The 17,425-nt window shown below is 42.9% G+C and overlaps 1 protein-coding gene across 8 annotated transcripts in view; it reads right to left on the bottom strand.

Annotated features, from left to right (window-relative positions):
• The window catches only part of LOC133544269 (nck-associated protein 5-like), a 323,916-nt gene that overhangs the window by 39,239 nt on the left and 267,252 nt on the right, over window positions 1–17,425 (bottom strand). For 7 of the 8 annotated variants that reach the window (XM_061889431.1, XM_061889433.1, XM_061889438.1 and 4 more), the window contains 4 exons: window positions 15,904–16,008; window positions 11,707–11,895; window positions 8,123–11,631; window positions 1,077–1,182 (listed from right to left, as the gene is read on the bottom strand). In XM_061889431.1, coding sequence (XP_061745415.1) covers window positions 1,077–1,182; window positions 8,123–11,631; window positions 11,707–11,895; window positions 15,904–16,008 — 3,909 coding nt within the window. The remainder of the gene's footprint in view (window positions 1–1,076; window positions 1,183–8,122; window positions 11,632–11,706; window positions 11,896–15,903; window positions 16,009–17,425) is intronic. The other variant, XM_061889432.1, reaches the window with a different exon arrangement.

Genomic DNA, 17,425 nt, shown 5'->3' with positions numbered 1-17,425 from the left:
CCCATTTCAGTTTTTGTGTTTATCAAAGTACTGGTTATCCTTTCTTTTTCTTGCTGAAATTTGGTGACTTTTCCTCATTGAGGGTCATGAACTGGTGTGTAAAATCTGGACACTTTGTTGTGTAGTGGAATGTCTTGTATAGTTTGTATACAAAGATGATGTTGCGGGTCATTTTGACCCAGACACTTTAATGTAGGTAAATAGCCAAAATAAACCAGTCTCTTTGATGTACTTTTTACTTTGATGTACAATTGTTTGTATTTTGATTGCCTCTGAGACCCAGAGCCAGGTGTGTGAAGAGAGGGAACTTTCTCACACTTGTCCTTGTCACTGTTCTCATGTCATCTCTTTGACAAACTCACCAAAAATGAGCTCCAGAAGGATGACATCTGAGGAGACAAGGGCAAGTGTGAGAAAGTTCCCTCTCTTCAAACACCTGGCTCTGGGTCTCAGAGACAATCAAAATACAAACAATTGTACATCAAAGTAAAAAATACATCAAGGAGACATGTTTATTTTTGGATCTGAACAGCTATTTACCCACATTAAAGCGCCTGGGTCAAAATGACTCGCAACATCATCTTTTTATACAAACTCTGCACAAACATTCCACTACACAACAAAGTGTCCAAATTTTCACACCAGTTCATGACCCTAGATGAGGAAAAGTCACCAGATTTCAGCAAGAAAAAGAAAGGATACCCAGTACTTTGATCAACACAAAAACTGAAATGGGTCAAATTGACCCTTAACATAATACAATTCGAATAAAAAGTGTATTATATGTCACTTTTCTAAATGTTTATATAACCTAAAATAAAATTGTTATTGGTTTAACCTGTTTTCTTGACTGTTTTGAGAACATTTACACAGTACTGGTCAAAATGACCCGCAACATAATCAATGTCATTTGTTCCAACATAATACAAGGGTTGAACACAACCCGTAAACTGCCGCCAATCAAATGGCAAATAATCTGCGCAGAGCTCATACTGTATATTTGTAAATCTGATTGTGATTACGTCAGTGCCTCAGCAGCTATAATGGAATTGCCGGGGAGAATGAACTCAACTTACAGCCGAGTCCGGACAGATCTTCATGTTGCTCTTCATCTCCGTAAGTTTTCTGGGTGTGGTGATCCCTGTCGGAGAGGCAACCACAGAGTTGCCCATCCCCACCGCCCTGTGAGGAGACAGCATTGCATCGCTATTTAACACAAAAACAAAACACCAACAGATGCGAAACAAAAAAATGCCCAATTGGATTTAGAATTGTAGTACATCTGCTTTTTGGGGATATTTATCTCACATACATTCTGCACATGACGGCAACATGGTTGCTTATGTCTGAATTAGTCTTGACCCGATACCAATATTTTGCTACCGGTACCAAAATATATTTTGGTACTTTTCTAAATAAAGGGGGACCACAAAAAATTGCATTATTGGCTTTATTTTAGAAAAAAAATATTAGGGTACATTAGACATATGTTTATTATTGCAAGTGTGTCCTTAAATAGTAGTGAAGTGAAGTGAATTTTATTTATATAGCCCTTTTCTCTAGTGACTCAAAGAGCTTTACATAGTGAAACCCAATATCTAAGTTACATTCAAACCAGTGTGGGTGGCACTGGGAGCAGGTGGGTAAAGGGTCTTGCCCAAGGACACAACGGCAGTGACTAGGATGGCGGAAGCGGGAATTGAACCTGCAACCCTCAAGTTGCTGGCATGGCCACTCTACCAACCGAGCTATACCGCTATAGTAGTAAGTAAACAAACAAAGGCTCCTAATATAATTTGCTGACATATTCAGTAACATATTGTGTTATTTTACATTCTAATATTTTGTAAGTGGTAGAAAATGAATTATTAATCTACTTGTTCATTTATTGTATATATCTGCTTACTTTCTCTTTTAACATGTTCTACCTCATACTTGCCAACATTGAGACCTCAGATTTCAAGAAGTGTGGGGTGGGGGGCGTGGTTAAGAGGGGAGGAGCATATTTACAGCTAGAATTCACCAAGTCAAGTATGTATATGTATATATATATATATATATATATATATATATACATATACATATATATATATATATACATAAAATAATTACTTGAATTTCAGTGTTCATTTATTTACACATATACACACACATAACACTCATCACTCACACTCAACTTGAGGGTTGCAGGTTCGATTCCCGCTTCCGCTATCCTATTCACTGCCGTTGTGTCCTTGGGCAAGACACTTTACCCACCTGCTCCCAGTGACACCCACACTGGTTTTAAAATGTAACTTAGATATTGGGTTTCACTATGTAAAGCGCTTTGAGTCACTTGAGAAAAGCGCTATATAAATATAATTCACTAATTCACATCTACTCATTGTTGAGTTAAGGGTTGAATGGTCCATCTTTATTCTATTCTCCGTCACTATTTTTCTAACCATATGCATGTAGAGTAGATCAGTGGTCCCCAACCACCGGGCCGTGGCCCGATTGGTACCGGGCTGCAGAAAACTTTTTTTAATTAATTTTTATTAAAAAAAAAAAATAAATAAAAAAAAAATGATTTTTTTTTTATTTTTATTACATCAACATAAAAAACACAATATACACTTACAATTAGTGCACCAACCACAAAAACCTCCCTTTTCATGACAAAAACGTCCCTTTTCCATGACAAAGAAAAAAAATAAAAACATTTAAAAAAGGATACTCCCCCACCCCCACCCCACCCCTCCACCCGGGCCGCGGGACAAATCATTAAGCGTTGACCGGTCCTCGGATACTAAAAGGTTGGGGACCACTGCAGTAGATGGCCGTATTGTCCTGTTTAAAAGTGTCACAACATTGCTGTTTACAGCAGATGAAAACATGACTGCTGTTGTTGTGTGTTGTTACCGCGCTGGGAGGACGTTAATGAAACTGCTTAACAATAAACCCACATAGGAAACCAAGAACTCGCCCTCGATCATTCTACAGTTATAACGTCATTGGGCGGACACGCTGTTTATATTGTGGGAAAGCGGACGTGAAAACAGGCTGTCCTCACTCAGGTCCGCATGGAGCTGGAGGGGGCGTGGCCTCCAGCTCCGCCTTCATTTCGGGAGATGCTCGGGAGAAAATTTGTCCCGGGAGGTTTTCGGGAGAGGCGCTGAATTTCTCACGGAAAATTCGGGAGGGTTGGCAAGTATGTTGTTTACACACATTGTCTGCTTGTAAGTACTCCGTGATTGTGCACTGCCGAACATGCTCGTCTGCCTGACAGAGTTAATTAATATCGCGGTACTATACTAATATTGGTATACCGTACAACCCTCGTCTGAATGAACGTTGGGTTGAGAGAGAAGGTGAGCTACCGACAGTGACAGGACGTCCTTAGCAAAAAGGTAAGGGTAGAGTAATACCTCAGGATACGAGTACCCCAGCTTTTGGGGATACCAGCTGTCTCTCGGCTAATTGTTGCACTTTAAGATGCCAGCAAAAATCCGGGTTACGAGCTAGTTGTTATTCTGACTGTCCCACACTGCAAAAAGTCAGTGTTCAAAAACAAGAAAAAAAATACAAAAATGAGGGGTATTTTACTTGAACTAAGCAAAATTATCTGCCAATAGAACAAGAAAATTTGGCTTGTCAAGACTTTCCAAAACACGTAAAATTAGCTAACTTCAATGAACCCCAAAATACCTCAAAATAAGTATATTCTCACTAATAACAAGTGTACTACTACAGTATACGAGTACGTATTTTCTATTGTTTCATTGAAAAAAAACCGGCAAAGTCTATTTGGCTGACATCTGTTTTAATATGAGAAACAATTGTGTCAAAGTCATGATTTTGTTTTACATTCTTGAAATAAGAAATTCTTACTTCAAAAAGTACTTTTATACTTGTGAGTGTTGATGACACAGCTTTGCAACATTTGCAATTCTCGCTTCAAGCATGTTTTACTCAAAATAAGTCATCAAATCTCAGCTACAAGCTGTAGTATCTTACTGAGATCGTTTAGGAACTAAACACTTAAAACACGTAAAACACTCTAACATAAAATCTTATGTATGGCCGCGCAAGTCCCGGGATGCCCTAAATGTTCATAACACACCCAGCAAAGTCCCATGGGGAGAGGCGATGAAAGTTGGAAAAGTCAGCAAAAGTCCCAAAAATGTTCAAAATACCTACACAGGTTCGAGTCCCACAAGTTCCGTCGCCTGCCGGGATGTCTAAAATGTCCAAAACGCGCCCAGCAAAGTCCCACGGGAAGGTGGGGCGAAAAGTGAGAAAAGTCGGGGAAAATGTTCAAAAGAGTGCACACTCGAACAAGGTTGGGACTCGAACCTGGGTAGGTATTTAGAACATTTTGGGGGACTTTTGCCGACTTTTCTCATTTTTCCCCCCCTACTTCCCTTGGGATTTTGCTGGGTGCGTTTTGGACACTTGGACAAAAATAGTTTCAAGCATATTTTACTCAAAAAAGGTCATAAAATGTCGGAAACAAGCTGTAGTATCTTACTGAGATCATTTAGGAGCTAAACACTTAAAACAAGTAAAACACTCTAACATAAAATCTTATGTATGGCCGCGCAAGTCCCGGGATGCCCTAAATGTTCATAACACACCCAGCCGAGTCCCATGGGGAGAGGGGATGAAAGCTGGAAAAGTCAGCAAAAGTCCCAAACATTTTCAAAATACCTACACAGGTTCGAGTCCCACAAGTTCCGTCGCCTGCCGGGATGCCTAAAATGTCCAAAAACGCGCCCAGCAAAGTCCCACGGGAAGGTGGGGAGAAAAGTGAGAAAAGTCGGGGAAATGTTCAAAAGAGTGCACACTCGAACAAGGTTGGGACTCGAACCTGGGTAGGTATTTAGAAAATGTTGGGGGACTTTTGCCGACTTTTCTTATTTTTCCCCCCTTATTTCCCGTGGGATTTTGCTGGGTGCGTTTTGGACATTTTTTGTATCCCAGGACTCGGCGGGACTCGTGGGACTGGAACCCCGGGGAGGTATTTTGGACACAATTGGGACTTTTGAACATTTTGGCCGCCTTTTCCCCCTCTTCTTCCCCACTTTCCTGTGCACCATTGCTGGCTGTGTTTTGGACACTTGGACAAAAATAGTTTCAAGCATATTTTACTCAAAATAGGTCATAAAATGTCGGAAACAAGCTGTAATATCTTACTGAGATCATTTAGGACCTAAACACTTAAAACACGTAAAACACTCTAACATAAAATCTTATGTATGGCCGCGCAAGTCCCGGGATGCCCTAAATGTTCATAACACACCCAGCCGAGTCCCATGGGGAGAGGGGATGAAAGCTGGAAAAGTCAGCAAAAGTCCCAAAAATGTTCAAAATACCTACACAGGTTCGAGTCCCACAAGTTCCGTCTCCTGCCGGGATGCCTAAAATGTCCAAAACGCGCCCAGCAAAGTCCCACGGGAAGGTGGGGAGAAAAGTGAGAAAAGTCGGGGAAAATGTTCAAAAGAGTGCACACTCGAACAAGGTTGGGACTCGAACCTGGGTAGGTATTTTGAACATGTTGGGGGACTTTTGCCGACTTTTCTCATTTTCCCCCCCTACTTCCCGTGGGATTTTGCTGGGTGCGTTTTGGACATTTTTTGTATCCCAGGACTTGTGTGGCCGGCGGCGGGACTCGTGGGACTGGAACCCCGGGGAGGTATTTTGGACACAATTGGGACTTTTGAACATTTTGGCCGCCTTTTCCCCCTCTTCTTCCCCACTTTCCTGTGCACCATTGCTTTCTGTGTTTTGGACACTTGGACAAAAATAGTTTCAAGCATATTTTACTCAAAATAGGTCATAAAATGTCGGAAACAAGCTGTAGTATCTTACTGAGATCATTTAGGACCTAAACACTTAAAACAAGTAAAAGACTAACATAAAATCTGCTTAGTGAGAAGAATTATCTTATCAGACAGAAAATAAGCAAATATCACCGTTATTTGAGATATTTCATCTTACTTAGATTTCAGTTTTTGCAGTGCAGTGAACCCCGAGACATTTGGTCTTACTCGCTCGCAATAGTTTATAGCTAGAGATGGACATTACTTCTTTTTCTCTTTTTTTTTCTCCCAACCATGAGTTGTGAAGGACGCCGCTGAGAAGACGAAGCGGATGATCAAACACATGACAGAGTGTGTAGCCAACTTGATGAAGCTGTTCGAGCGTCGCACCGCTGCACCGAACCGAAGCAAAAGGAGTTGATAACGCCGGCCAAGGACAATGGAAATAATATGTAAATGACGGCCATTAACCCATGGAAATATAATAAGCTGCTGATAGTTTATTTGACGGAGAAACCGCTTGAAGGAGAAGTCAACCCACCAGGTTAAACGCCGTCTGTTATTATTGCATTACTTACTACAAACCCCGTTTCCATATGAGTTGGGAAATTGTGTTAGATGTAAATATAAACGGAATACAAAGATTTACAAATCCTTTTCAACCCATATTCAGTTGAATATGCTACAAAGACAACATATTTGATGTTCAAACTGATAAACTTTGTTTTGTGTGCAAATAATCATTAAGAATTTGATGCCAGCAACACGTGACAAATAAGTTGGGAAAGTTGCCAATTAATACTGATAAAGTTGAGGAATGCTCATCAAACACTTATTTGGAACATCCCACAGGTGTGCAGGCTAATTGGGAACAGGTGGGTGCCTTTATTGGGTTAAAAAAATAAAGCTTCCCAAAAAATGCTCAGTCTTTCACAAGAAAGGATGGGGTGAGGTACACCCCTTTGTCCACAACTGCGTGAGCAAATAGTCAAACAGTTTAAGAACAACGTTTCTCAAAGTGCAATTGCAAGAAATTTCGGGATTTCAACATCTACGGTCCATAATATTATCAAAAGGTTCAGAGAATGTGGAGAAATCACTCCACGTAAGCGGCATGGCCAGAAACAAACATTGAATGACGGTGACCTTCGATCCCTCAGACGGCACTGTATCAAAAACTGACATTCATCTCTAAAGGATATCACCACATGGGCTCAGGTACACTTCGGAAAACCACTGTCACTAAATACAGTTGGTGGCTACATCTGTAAGTGCCAGTTAAAGCTCTACTATGCAAAGGAAAAGCCATTTATCAACAACATCCATAAACGCCTCCGGCTTCTCTGGGCCCGAGATCATCTAAGATGGACTGATGCAAAGTGGAAAAGTGTTCTGTGGTCTGACAAGTACACATTTCAAATTGTTTTTTGGAAATATTCGACATTGTGTCATCCGGACCAAAGGGGAAGCGAACCACCCAGACTGTGGTAGGCGCAAAGTTCACAAGCCAGCATCTGTGATGGTATGGGGGTGCATTAGTGCCCAAGGCATGGGTAACTGTGAAGGCACCATTAATGCTGAAAGGTACATACAGGTTTTGGAACAACATATGCTGCCATCTAAACGCCGTCTTTTTCATGGACGCCCCTGCTTATTTCAGCAAGACAATGCCAAGCCACATTCAGCACATGTGAGAACAGCGTGGCTTCGTATAAAAAGAGTGCGGATACTTTCCTGGCCCGCCTGCAGTCCAGACCTGTCTCCCATCCAAAATGTGTGGCGCATTATGAAGCGTAAAATAAGACAGCGGAGACCCCGGACTGTTGAAGGACTGAAGCTCTACATAAAACAAGAATGGGAAATAATTCCACTTTCAAAGCTTCTACAATTAGATTCCTCAGTTCCCAAACGTTTATTGAGTGTTGTTGAAAGAAAAGGTGATGTAACACAGTGGTGAACATGCCCTTTCCCAACTACTTTGTCAAGTGTTGCAGCCATAAAATTCGAAGTTATTTATTATTTGCAAAATAAAACAAAGTTTATGAGTTTGAACATCAAATATCTCGTCTTTGTAGTGCATTCAATTGAATATGGGTTGAAAAGGATTTGCAAATCTTTGTATTCCGTTTATATTTACATCTAACACAATTTCCCAACTAATATGGAAACGGGGTTTGTTCAACTATTATACCATTTTGTTGTATTGTTTTTATACAATATGTATTATTTAAAATGTGCTTTTCATTTGAAAAAGATCGATCAAACTGCTGTCCTGAGGCACCACTACATTTTTTAATATCGTTGTGAAGAACTTTACGCACCTGCCAAGAATCTCCTTCACAAACTGGTCTTTGCCGATGAACGATGTTGTGCACTGGATCTGCGAGGCGATCTGCCCCATTTGATTGTTGCAGTGGTCCATGATGGAGCTCAGCTTATTGTTCACCTCGGACTCGTTCTGAGCCTCCAGACTGTCACTTTTCTTCTTCTCCTTCTTCTTGTCCAGCCTAGTCTGTTTGCCACCGAGGACCAATCCAATCTTTAGCTCTTTCTTCTCCTCCTTTCCTTTGGGCGACTCTGCTTTCTTTCCGGTCATCGCTGGAAGTTTGCTCTTCCGGAATCCAAACCAGTTTGCCAGGGAAGGGCCCGTCTTTTGTTTAGCCTCACTGGCAGCAACTTTCTGTTGTTCTTGACATTTTTGCAAATTTTCTTCGATTCCCAGCATGACCTTCTCTTCTATAGTGCAGGCCGATGGACTGATTTTTTTCTCCTCAATATCCGAGGGTTTGTTTGGTGAGTCCGTCCGGGTTTTGACCTCCAAGCTATTTCGAGCTAATTCTGGCTCATTAGGGCTACTCGCTGTGCCCCCTGTCTCTCGAACACGGTTTTCTCGGATATAAGACTGAAACTGTGAGGTGACTTTCCCCGGATTGCTGATGTTTAAAGCTTGGTTATTCAGACCCGTCTTTTCACTCATGTGAGAGGGTGAGATAACATCTCCCCCCTTCAAAATGCACTGGGATCCCTCAACTTTGGAGTTTAATTTAAGATTTTTCTCAGATAGTCCATTTTGATTGTTGACCACAGTCATACCCGCATAATAGCTGAGTCTAGTCCTGGGAGAATGGACTGGACTTTCCGTTTGCCCAACAACACTGGGTACCTCCAAGGAAGTCTGTCTAGAAAGAGAGTTCCCCCTTTCTGCTGAGTTGGTGATGATATGAGTTCTGGGTTTTCCCTCCAGAACATTAATATGTGGCTTTTCGGCGCAGTTGGTGCTGAAACTCTGGCTTCGGGCTTTGGCCCCGTTCATTCCCAAGGCTGGCTTGAGATGGGGTTTCGTGGCGATAGATATGGACCTTGAAAAAAGTTGACTGTTCCTTTTCCCTTTATCGCTGACATCCTCCTTCTCTAGTGGCAAAGTGGGATTTATTTCTTCTTCTGGTGACCCAGAGCGGACTTCACTTTTCCCCTCTGTGAGAGACTTCTTGGGTGGGGAATCAGTTCTAGACACAGGCTGAAAGCCGTCATGCAGGCTAGAGGCATTTGAAGTCACATTCTCCTTGGAAACTAAGTTGATATGATCTTTTTCTTGTTTGCCTGGTAACAAAGGGTTATTTTTATGACTGGAGGGGGATTTTAAAAAAGCTTTAAAACCCATAGGGATGCGAGTCTTTTGGCTCTTTTCTGCTGAGTTAGGCGATGTCAAAACCGAGCTTGGTGGGCTGACTACATTTTTACCACATTGTAGCTCTGTTTTAGCTTGAGGAACGTCCTTAACTGATATTGAGGGCTTTGCCTCAGACTGCTGGTCATTTTCATGGGTGGATCCTCTCTTACTTGGAAAAGAGGGTCTTCTGAGGGCACTATAGGGAGGGGGGACATTCTTCAAGCTTTTAGGTGCATTTTCGGAATCCAGGTCCAATCCTGAGTTTGCGGACGGGAGGTAGCCTTTTGCAGTGGTCTGCTTGGAAGTGCCTGTAATAGGTGTCATGGCGGGGGACTTTTGAAGGTGCTGACTGGCTTCATCAACCAGTTTCTGAGGTGCAAGTGCAGTCCCGTAGCCTGCGTCCATGTCTAGACACTCTTTATCTTTAATGGGTAGAGTAGCTTGCATATTTGGTTGAAGAGATGTGTGGTAACTTGGGGGCGGTCCCCTCACAGTGGTTGGTGTTTGTGGCTGAGCCCCCACTGTTTTATGTGCTTGCGGCGAACCATCGTAATTTGGTTTTATCAGTAAAGAGGTGGTGCGACCAGGAGGAGGGGGCGGTGAAGGGGACCTGAGTTTGTTTTTGATGCTTTCACAGTGTTTATCTCTGGTTGGCTGTTCACCATTGTCGGCATACTCTGTGTGTCTCCTTGAGAGTTTGGGCGAACTGGGGCAGGAGTCCTTGCTCCATTCGGCTCGGTTGGACAACTTGGAGTTCACCACCTTGGTGCTCTGTGAGCTCTTAATGTACCTGGACATTTTAGTTGTTGGAGGTGGGGGTGTTTTTTCCTGACCAGGAGTTCCTGAGTTTCCACCGTTACTGGGATCGGTAGTGGTGCCCTTCGACAATTTGATTGGGGATGAGGAAGTTTTGTTACGACTGAGTAGTTTTGAACCACCATACTTGGTACTGGCAGAATCATTAAGAGGAGGGATGGAATGTCCTTTATTCGCTCGATTTCCTGGTGGTTTAATCAGCTTCTTTTGTGGCGTTGACTGCATTGACACCCGGTCTGCGTTTCCCACCTTGCTATTGCATATTTTACTTGTCTTGACCTCATATTCAGATGGCTTCTCTGGTGACTCAAGAGCTGTGTAGTTTCCTATATTTGCTGGTTTCTGTCTTGTTGGCCTTTCCTGGGGGTTTAGTCCATTGCATTCAGTCACCACTTTGCCAACTGCAGCCCTTGTTTCGAGCTTCTGAGGACTCAGTTCAATTGGCTCCCCTTGTGAATCAAATTCTGCCAAGACGCTCTCCTCGGACATACTCTTGCCCCTTCTAGGTTCTTTAATTAGACCGACAGGTTCTGGTCTCCCATCTGCAGACTGAGTGTGTGCTTGGTCCCTATGCAAGCGCTGTGGAATTAGCAGTTTGGCGGCATCCCTGGAAATCCTCTCTGTTTGCTCAGCTTGTTGGCTTAAAGGTATCCACATGTCTCTAGAATCACAGCTTAGTTCTTCTAGATCGTCCATGTCCGAAAAGCAATTGGAAGCCTCCGGGTTTGAAGGGGTGACATGCAGCATTGAAACTCTGGTGAAAGCTGACGGCCGGCCGCTCTCAGAAAGACAGCTGTTGATGAAACTCATGAGTTTCTCAGGACGCTCTTTCGAGTCCAAGTCAGTGGAAGGCTTTGTCGCCTCAAGGCCTGAGCTACCATCGCCCCCAACCCCACTCTCTTGTATTCCCTCCCAGCTACACAGACTGTCAGAGATGCTGTGGGAGAGCCTGGTGCAGTTGAACCAGCTGTCTTTAGTGGGGATGTCATCCACACGGCCAGATTGTGCAAGCTCATCATCTGCGTCGTCAGAATCGTACAATAACTTCTTGCCTACAAAAGCAGAAGCTCTTCCTACGTGGGTGGGCTTGGATACCCCTTTGCTGCTATTTTTGATACCAAGTGAGTAAATGCCCTCGTTGGAGTTCATGCAGTCTTTATAGCCCGACTTGGAGACTCTGGATGAGGACGAGGATTTATGCTTTCGCCTCTGTAGCTTCCTCAGCCCCTCTAATATGTTGGTCTCCTTGCGCCTGGTGGGAATTTGCTCCTCTGCGGGTACGCTGATGTTACTCGGTGCGGATGATCCCAAACTTAGCCTCTTCTCCCAGGTGAGGGATGACTGCTGTAGAACAAGAACACGTAAGAATGGAAGTCATCCTTAACAAGAAAAAAATATAAATGTTTCTGGAGCACTTACCCCTTTCCCACAGGAGCGTCCATCATTCCAGGTGTAGGAGCCGCTGGAGAGTTCGCTGCACGCACTCGACAAAGACAACTCACTGCTGCTACAGCTGCTGCGTGGGTACACCGGCGCCTGTGCTGTCAGACTGAGCTGGCTCAGACACTTGGTTATGGGCAGACCTGACTTTCCATTCATCTGGCTCTCCTAAGAGATCGAAACAACAATACTAAAGTAAACTGAACAGCTGTTCTCAACTACAAGGTTGTGGCTTGGCTCTGGTAAATGAGATAGGGCAAGCAATCTCATTCCAACATGTCTTGCATGTTTTGGACATTATTCAACTATTTTTAACTTAAATTCATATGTGCAGCTCGAGCCATTGTTGATTTATGTTGCACCTTAGACTTACAGGAAAAAAAGGGAGTTATTTGCTTTCATAAAAATGTTATCATAAAGACATTATGATATGATAAATGGGTCCAAAAACTATTTGATAAAGTTGTTATTAAATACTTTTTGGTCCCATCCATCCATCTTCTTCCGCTTATCCGAGGTCGGGTCGCGGGGGCAACAGCCTAAGCAGGGAAACCCAGACTTCTCTTTCCCCAGCCGCTTCGTCTAGCTCTTCCCGGGGGACATAGTCTTCCCAACGTGTCCTGGGTCTTCCCCGTGGCCTCCTACTGGTTGGACGTGCCCTAAACACCTCCCTAGGGAGGCGTTCGGGTGCACCTCATCTCATCTGGCTCCTCTCGATGTGAAGGAGCAGCGGCTTTACTTAGAGTTCCTCCCGGATGACAGAGCTTCTCACCCTATCTCTAAGGGAGAGACCCAAACTCATTTCGGCCGCTTGTACCCGTGATCTTGTCCTTTCAGTCTTGACCCAAAGCTCATGACCATAGGTGAGGATGGGAACGTAGATCGACCGGTAAATTGAGAGCTTTGCCTTCCGGCTCAGCTCCTTCTTCACCACAACGGATCGGTACAACGTCCGCATTACTGAAGACGCCGCACCGATCCGCCTGTCGATCTCACGATCCACTGTTCCCTCACTCGTGAACAAGACTCCTAGGTACTTGAACTCCTCCACTTGGGGCAGGGTCTCCTGCCCAATCCGGAGATGGCACTCCACCCTTTTCCGGGCGAGAACCACGGACTCGGACTTGGAGGTGCTGATTCTCATTCCGGTCGCTTCACACTCGGCTGCGAACCGATCCAGTGAGAGCTGAAGATCCCGGTCAGATGAAGCCATCAGGACCACATCATTGGCAAAAAGCAGAGACCTAATCCTGCGGTCACCAAACCAGAACCCCTCAACGCCTTGACTGCGCCTAGAAATTCTGTCCGTAAAAGTTATGAACAGAATCGGTGACAAAGGACATCCTTTTTGGTCCCATTTGCTTATAACAAAATAAATCAAGTATGTGAGTGTCTACTACCTTTCTGTATTTGTATCTGAAGCAGCAATAGCTATCCTCCATTAAAAAGGTACTTTGTATGATCGCATTTATTTTGTCTTAAAGTCTAGTTTAGAGAACTTTTTAATCTTGGATACAGTATATAATCCTCCATATTTGCAGAAACATTCGTTTAATTAAATTTCATTCCAAGAAATCAAACAATATTTTTGTCCACAAACGCTGGCTTACTCTAATAAAAATGCCATGTTTGTTATAAATACAGTTAAAAAAAATAAAAATAATAAAAAAATGCTGGCTTCCGCTGGAGAGACCTGTGTCTGCTAGCTTGAGCGCCCCCACTTCTCCCAGTGTGGCGAGTCAGAGTACTGCTGAGGCATTGAACTGCAAGTTGACAATATATTGCCCCCTACCTTGAGGCAGAGGTACTTGCTGCCTCAAGACCTGCCTTTTCCACGTGGCAACAAGCATGCGCCCCCTCGCACGCACACGCCCAGTACACACTGTGTGCAGCCGTGGAGGCACCGCCTGTGTCTGCCTCACTTCTGCATTGTTTTGATCAGGAAACTTGGAATTTCCACAAAAATGATCAAAATATACAGGAACCACACCAAAAATCACATATAAAGCATGAACCAAAAGAGAAATATTAAAACTTATTTTATTTTATTACTTTGTTTTGGACCATCTCATGGTTAAGCCACCTGGTCACTTGCCTCCCTTGACAGCACGTCACTTTTCAACTCACTTTTGAGACTTAATACATAATATATAAGTTGACGAATAGAGCACATTGTCCCATAACTCAATTTTTACCGACATCCACACTTAATCGATGGCTTTCTGGTAATATGAAAGCCATCAGTACTGCTGAGGCATTGAACTGCAAGTTGACAATATATTGCCCCCTACATTGAGGCAGAGGTACTTGCTGCCTCAAGACCTGCCTTTTCCACGTGGCAACAAGCATGCGTCCCCTCGCACACACACGCCCAATACACACTATGTGCAGCTGTGGAGGCACCGCCTGTGTCTGCCTCACTTCTCATCTCCTGCATTGTTTTGATCAGGAAACATGGAATTTCCGCGGATTTGACCATGAAAATTATTAAAATATACAGGAACCACACCAAAAATCACATATTAAGCATAAACCAAAAGAGAAATATAAAAACGTATTTTATTTTATTACATTGTTTTGGACCATCTCATAGTTAAGCCACCTGGTCACTTGCCTCCCTTGACAGCACATCACTTTTCAAATCACTTTTGAGCCTTAATACATAATATATAAGTTGACGAATAGAGCACATTGTCCCATAACGTATTTTTTACTGACAACCACACTTAATCGATGGCTTTCTGGTAATATGAAAGCCATCAGTACTGCTGAGGCATTGAACTGCAAGTTGACAATATATTGCCCCCTACCTTGAGGCAGAGGTACTTGCTGCCTCAAGACCTGCCTTTTCCACATGGCAACAAGCATGCGCCCCCTCGCACGAACACGACCAATACACACTGTGTGCAGCCGTGGAGGCACCGTCTGTGTCTGCCTCACTTCTGCATTGTTTTGATCAGGAAACATGGAATTTCCACGAAAATTATCAAAATATACAGGAACCACACCAAAAATCACATATAAAGCATGAACCAAAAGAAAAATATTAAAACTTATTTTATTTTATTACTTTGTTTTGGACCATCTCATGGTTAAGCCACCTGGTCACTGCCTCCCTTGACAGCACGTCACTTTTCAACTCACTTTTGAGACTTAATACATAATATATAAGTTGACGAATAGAGCACATTGTCCCATAACCCAATTTTTACTGACATCCACACTTAATCGATGGCTTTCTGGTAATATGAAAGCCATCAGTACTGCTGAGGCATTGAACCGCAAGTTGACAATATTTTGCCCCCTACCTTGAGGCAGAGGTACTTGCTGCCTCAAGACCTGCCTTTTCCACGTGGCAACAAGCATGCGCCCCCTCGCACGCACACGCCCAATACACACTGTGTGCGGCCGTGGAGGCACCGCCTGTGTCTGCCTCACTTCTGCATTGTTTTGATCAGGAAACATGGAATTTCCACGAAAATTATCAAAATATACAGGAACCACACCAAAAATCACATACAAAGCATAAACCAAAAGAGAAATATTAAAACTTATTTTATTTTATTACTTTGTTTTGGACCATCTCATGGTTAAGCCACCTGGTCACTTGCCTCCCTTGACAGCACGTCACTTTTCAACTCACTTTTGAGCCTTAATACATAATATATAAGTTGACGAATAGAGCACATTGTCCCATAACGTATTTTTTACTGACAACCACACTTAATTGATGGCTTTCTGGTAATATGAAAGCCATCAGTACTGCTGAGGCATTGAACTGCAAGTTGACAATACATTGCCCCCTACCTTGAGGCAGAGGTACTTGCTGCCTCAAGACCTGCCTTTTCCACATGGCAACAAGCATGCGCCCCCCCCTTAATACATAATATATAAGGTGATGAATAGAGCACATTGTCCCATAACGTATTTTTTACTGACAACCACACTTAATCGATGGCTTTCTGGTAATATGACAAGTTTTTTTTTCTTCTTAATGTCAAGTGATACCAGTAGCTCTATCTGCTGAGAGTGGGTTAGGGTCAGGTCTTTAGATAGTAAGGTCTGTATTCTAATATCATGTAATGATTTCTTAAGTGGGCCGAGGGCACAGTTATGGCTCATGTGGGAAGAAAAAAAAAAAAAAAACAGAAAATAGATGCTTCCCATTAAGCTTACATTTGAAGGAGAATCCGTGTTCCTGGACAGTAAAAAGACTCTGCCTCTCTCGGGTTCTTGGAGCAAGTCAGCTGCGGACAGATCCATGATTCGTGAATGTAGTTTCTGTAATGAGAAAGTTACAAATGCTAAACATCTGCGATTCGAGGGCATTAAAAGAAGCGTGGCTATATGAATTTATGCCTCACCAAGCAAAAAAAATGCATGTTTGAATCGAACGAGGTTAAGTAATAGGTTGTTTTTCTGGAAAAAAAAAAAAAGCCCATCAGATCCTCTCCACTGGTGCCGCGCTGGATTCCGACGCGCTGACATTTATATCATCAGTTGGAATAAAACATAAGTGAACAAGAAATAATTGCGTCAGGGAACAGGGGACCCCTTTTTTAATTTTTGCCCCTAATTCATTTGCTTGTGTAAGAAGAAGACAAAACCGTCTTCAGGTATTAATCTTAAAGTTTAATTAGTCTGTTTTTTCTCTGACTAAATTACGATTTTTTTTAATTTGCTGCCATACAGCACCGTACATGTTTGTGCATCTATATTTTGCCATTACATGTAAAAAAACCCCGCTTCCATATGAGTTGGGAAATTGTGTTAGATGTAAATATAAACAAAATACAATGATTTGCAAATCCTTTTCAAGCCATATTCAGTTGAATATGCTACAAAGACGACATATTTGATGTTCAAACTGCAAATAATCATTAACTTTAGAAATTTGATGCCGGCAACACGCGACAAAGAAGTTGGGAAAGGTGGCAATAAATACTGATAAAGTTGAGAGATGCTCATCAAACACTTATTTGGAACATCCCACAGGTGTGCAGGCTAATTGGGAACAGGTGGGTGCCATGATTGGGTATAAAAAACAGCTTCCCAAAAAAATGCTCAGTCTTTCACAAAAAAGGATGTGGCGAGGTACACCCCTTTGTCCACAACTGCGTGAGCAAATAGTCAAACAGTTTAAGAACAACGTTTCTCAAAGTGCAATTGCAAGAAATTTCGGGATTTCAACATCTACGGTCCATATCATCAAAAGGTTCAGAGAATGTGGAGAAATCACTCCACGTAAGCGGCATGGCCGGAAACCAACATTGAATGACCGTGACCTTTGATCCCTCATGCGGCACTGTATCAAAAACCGACATCCATCTCTAAAGGATATCACCACATGGGCTCAGGAACACTTCAGAAAACCACTGTCACTAAATACAGTTGGTGGCTACATTTGTAAGTGCAAGTTAAAGCTCTACTATGCAAAGCGAAAGCCATTTATCAACAACATCCAGAAACGCCGCCGGCTTCTCTGGGCCCGAGATCATCTAAGATGGACTGATGCAAAGTGGAAAAGTGTTCTGTGGTCTGACGAGTCCACATTTCAAATTTTTGGGGGAAATATTTGACATCGTGTCATCCGGACCAGAGGGGAAGCGAACACTCCAGACTGTTATCGACGCAAAGTTGAAAAGCCAGCATCTGTGATGGTATGGGGGTGCATTAGTGCCCAAAGCATGGGTAACTT

Source organism: Nerophis ophidion, linkage group LG27 (assembly GCF_033978795.1).
Source record: "Nerophis ophidion isolate RoL-2023_Sa linkage group LG27, RoL_Noph_v1.0, whole genome shotgun sequence".
Taxonomy (NCBI): Eukaryota; Metazoa; Chordata; class Actinopteri; order Syngnathiformes; family Syngnathidae; genus Nerophis; species Nerophis ophidion.
This window is presented reverse-complemented; position numbering and strand designations above follow the sequence as displayed.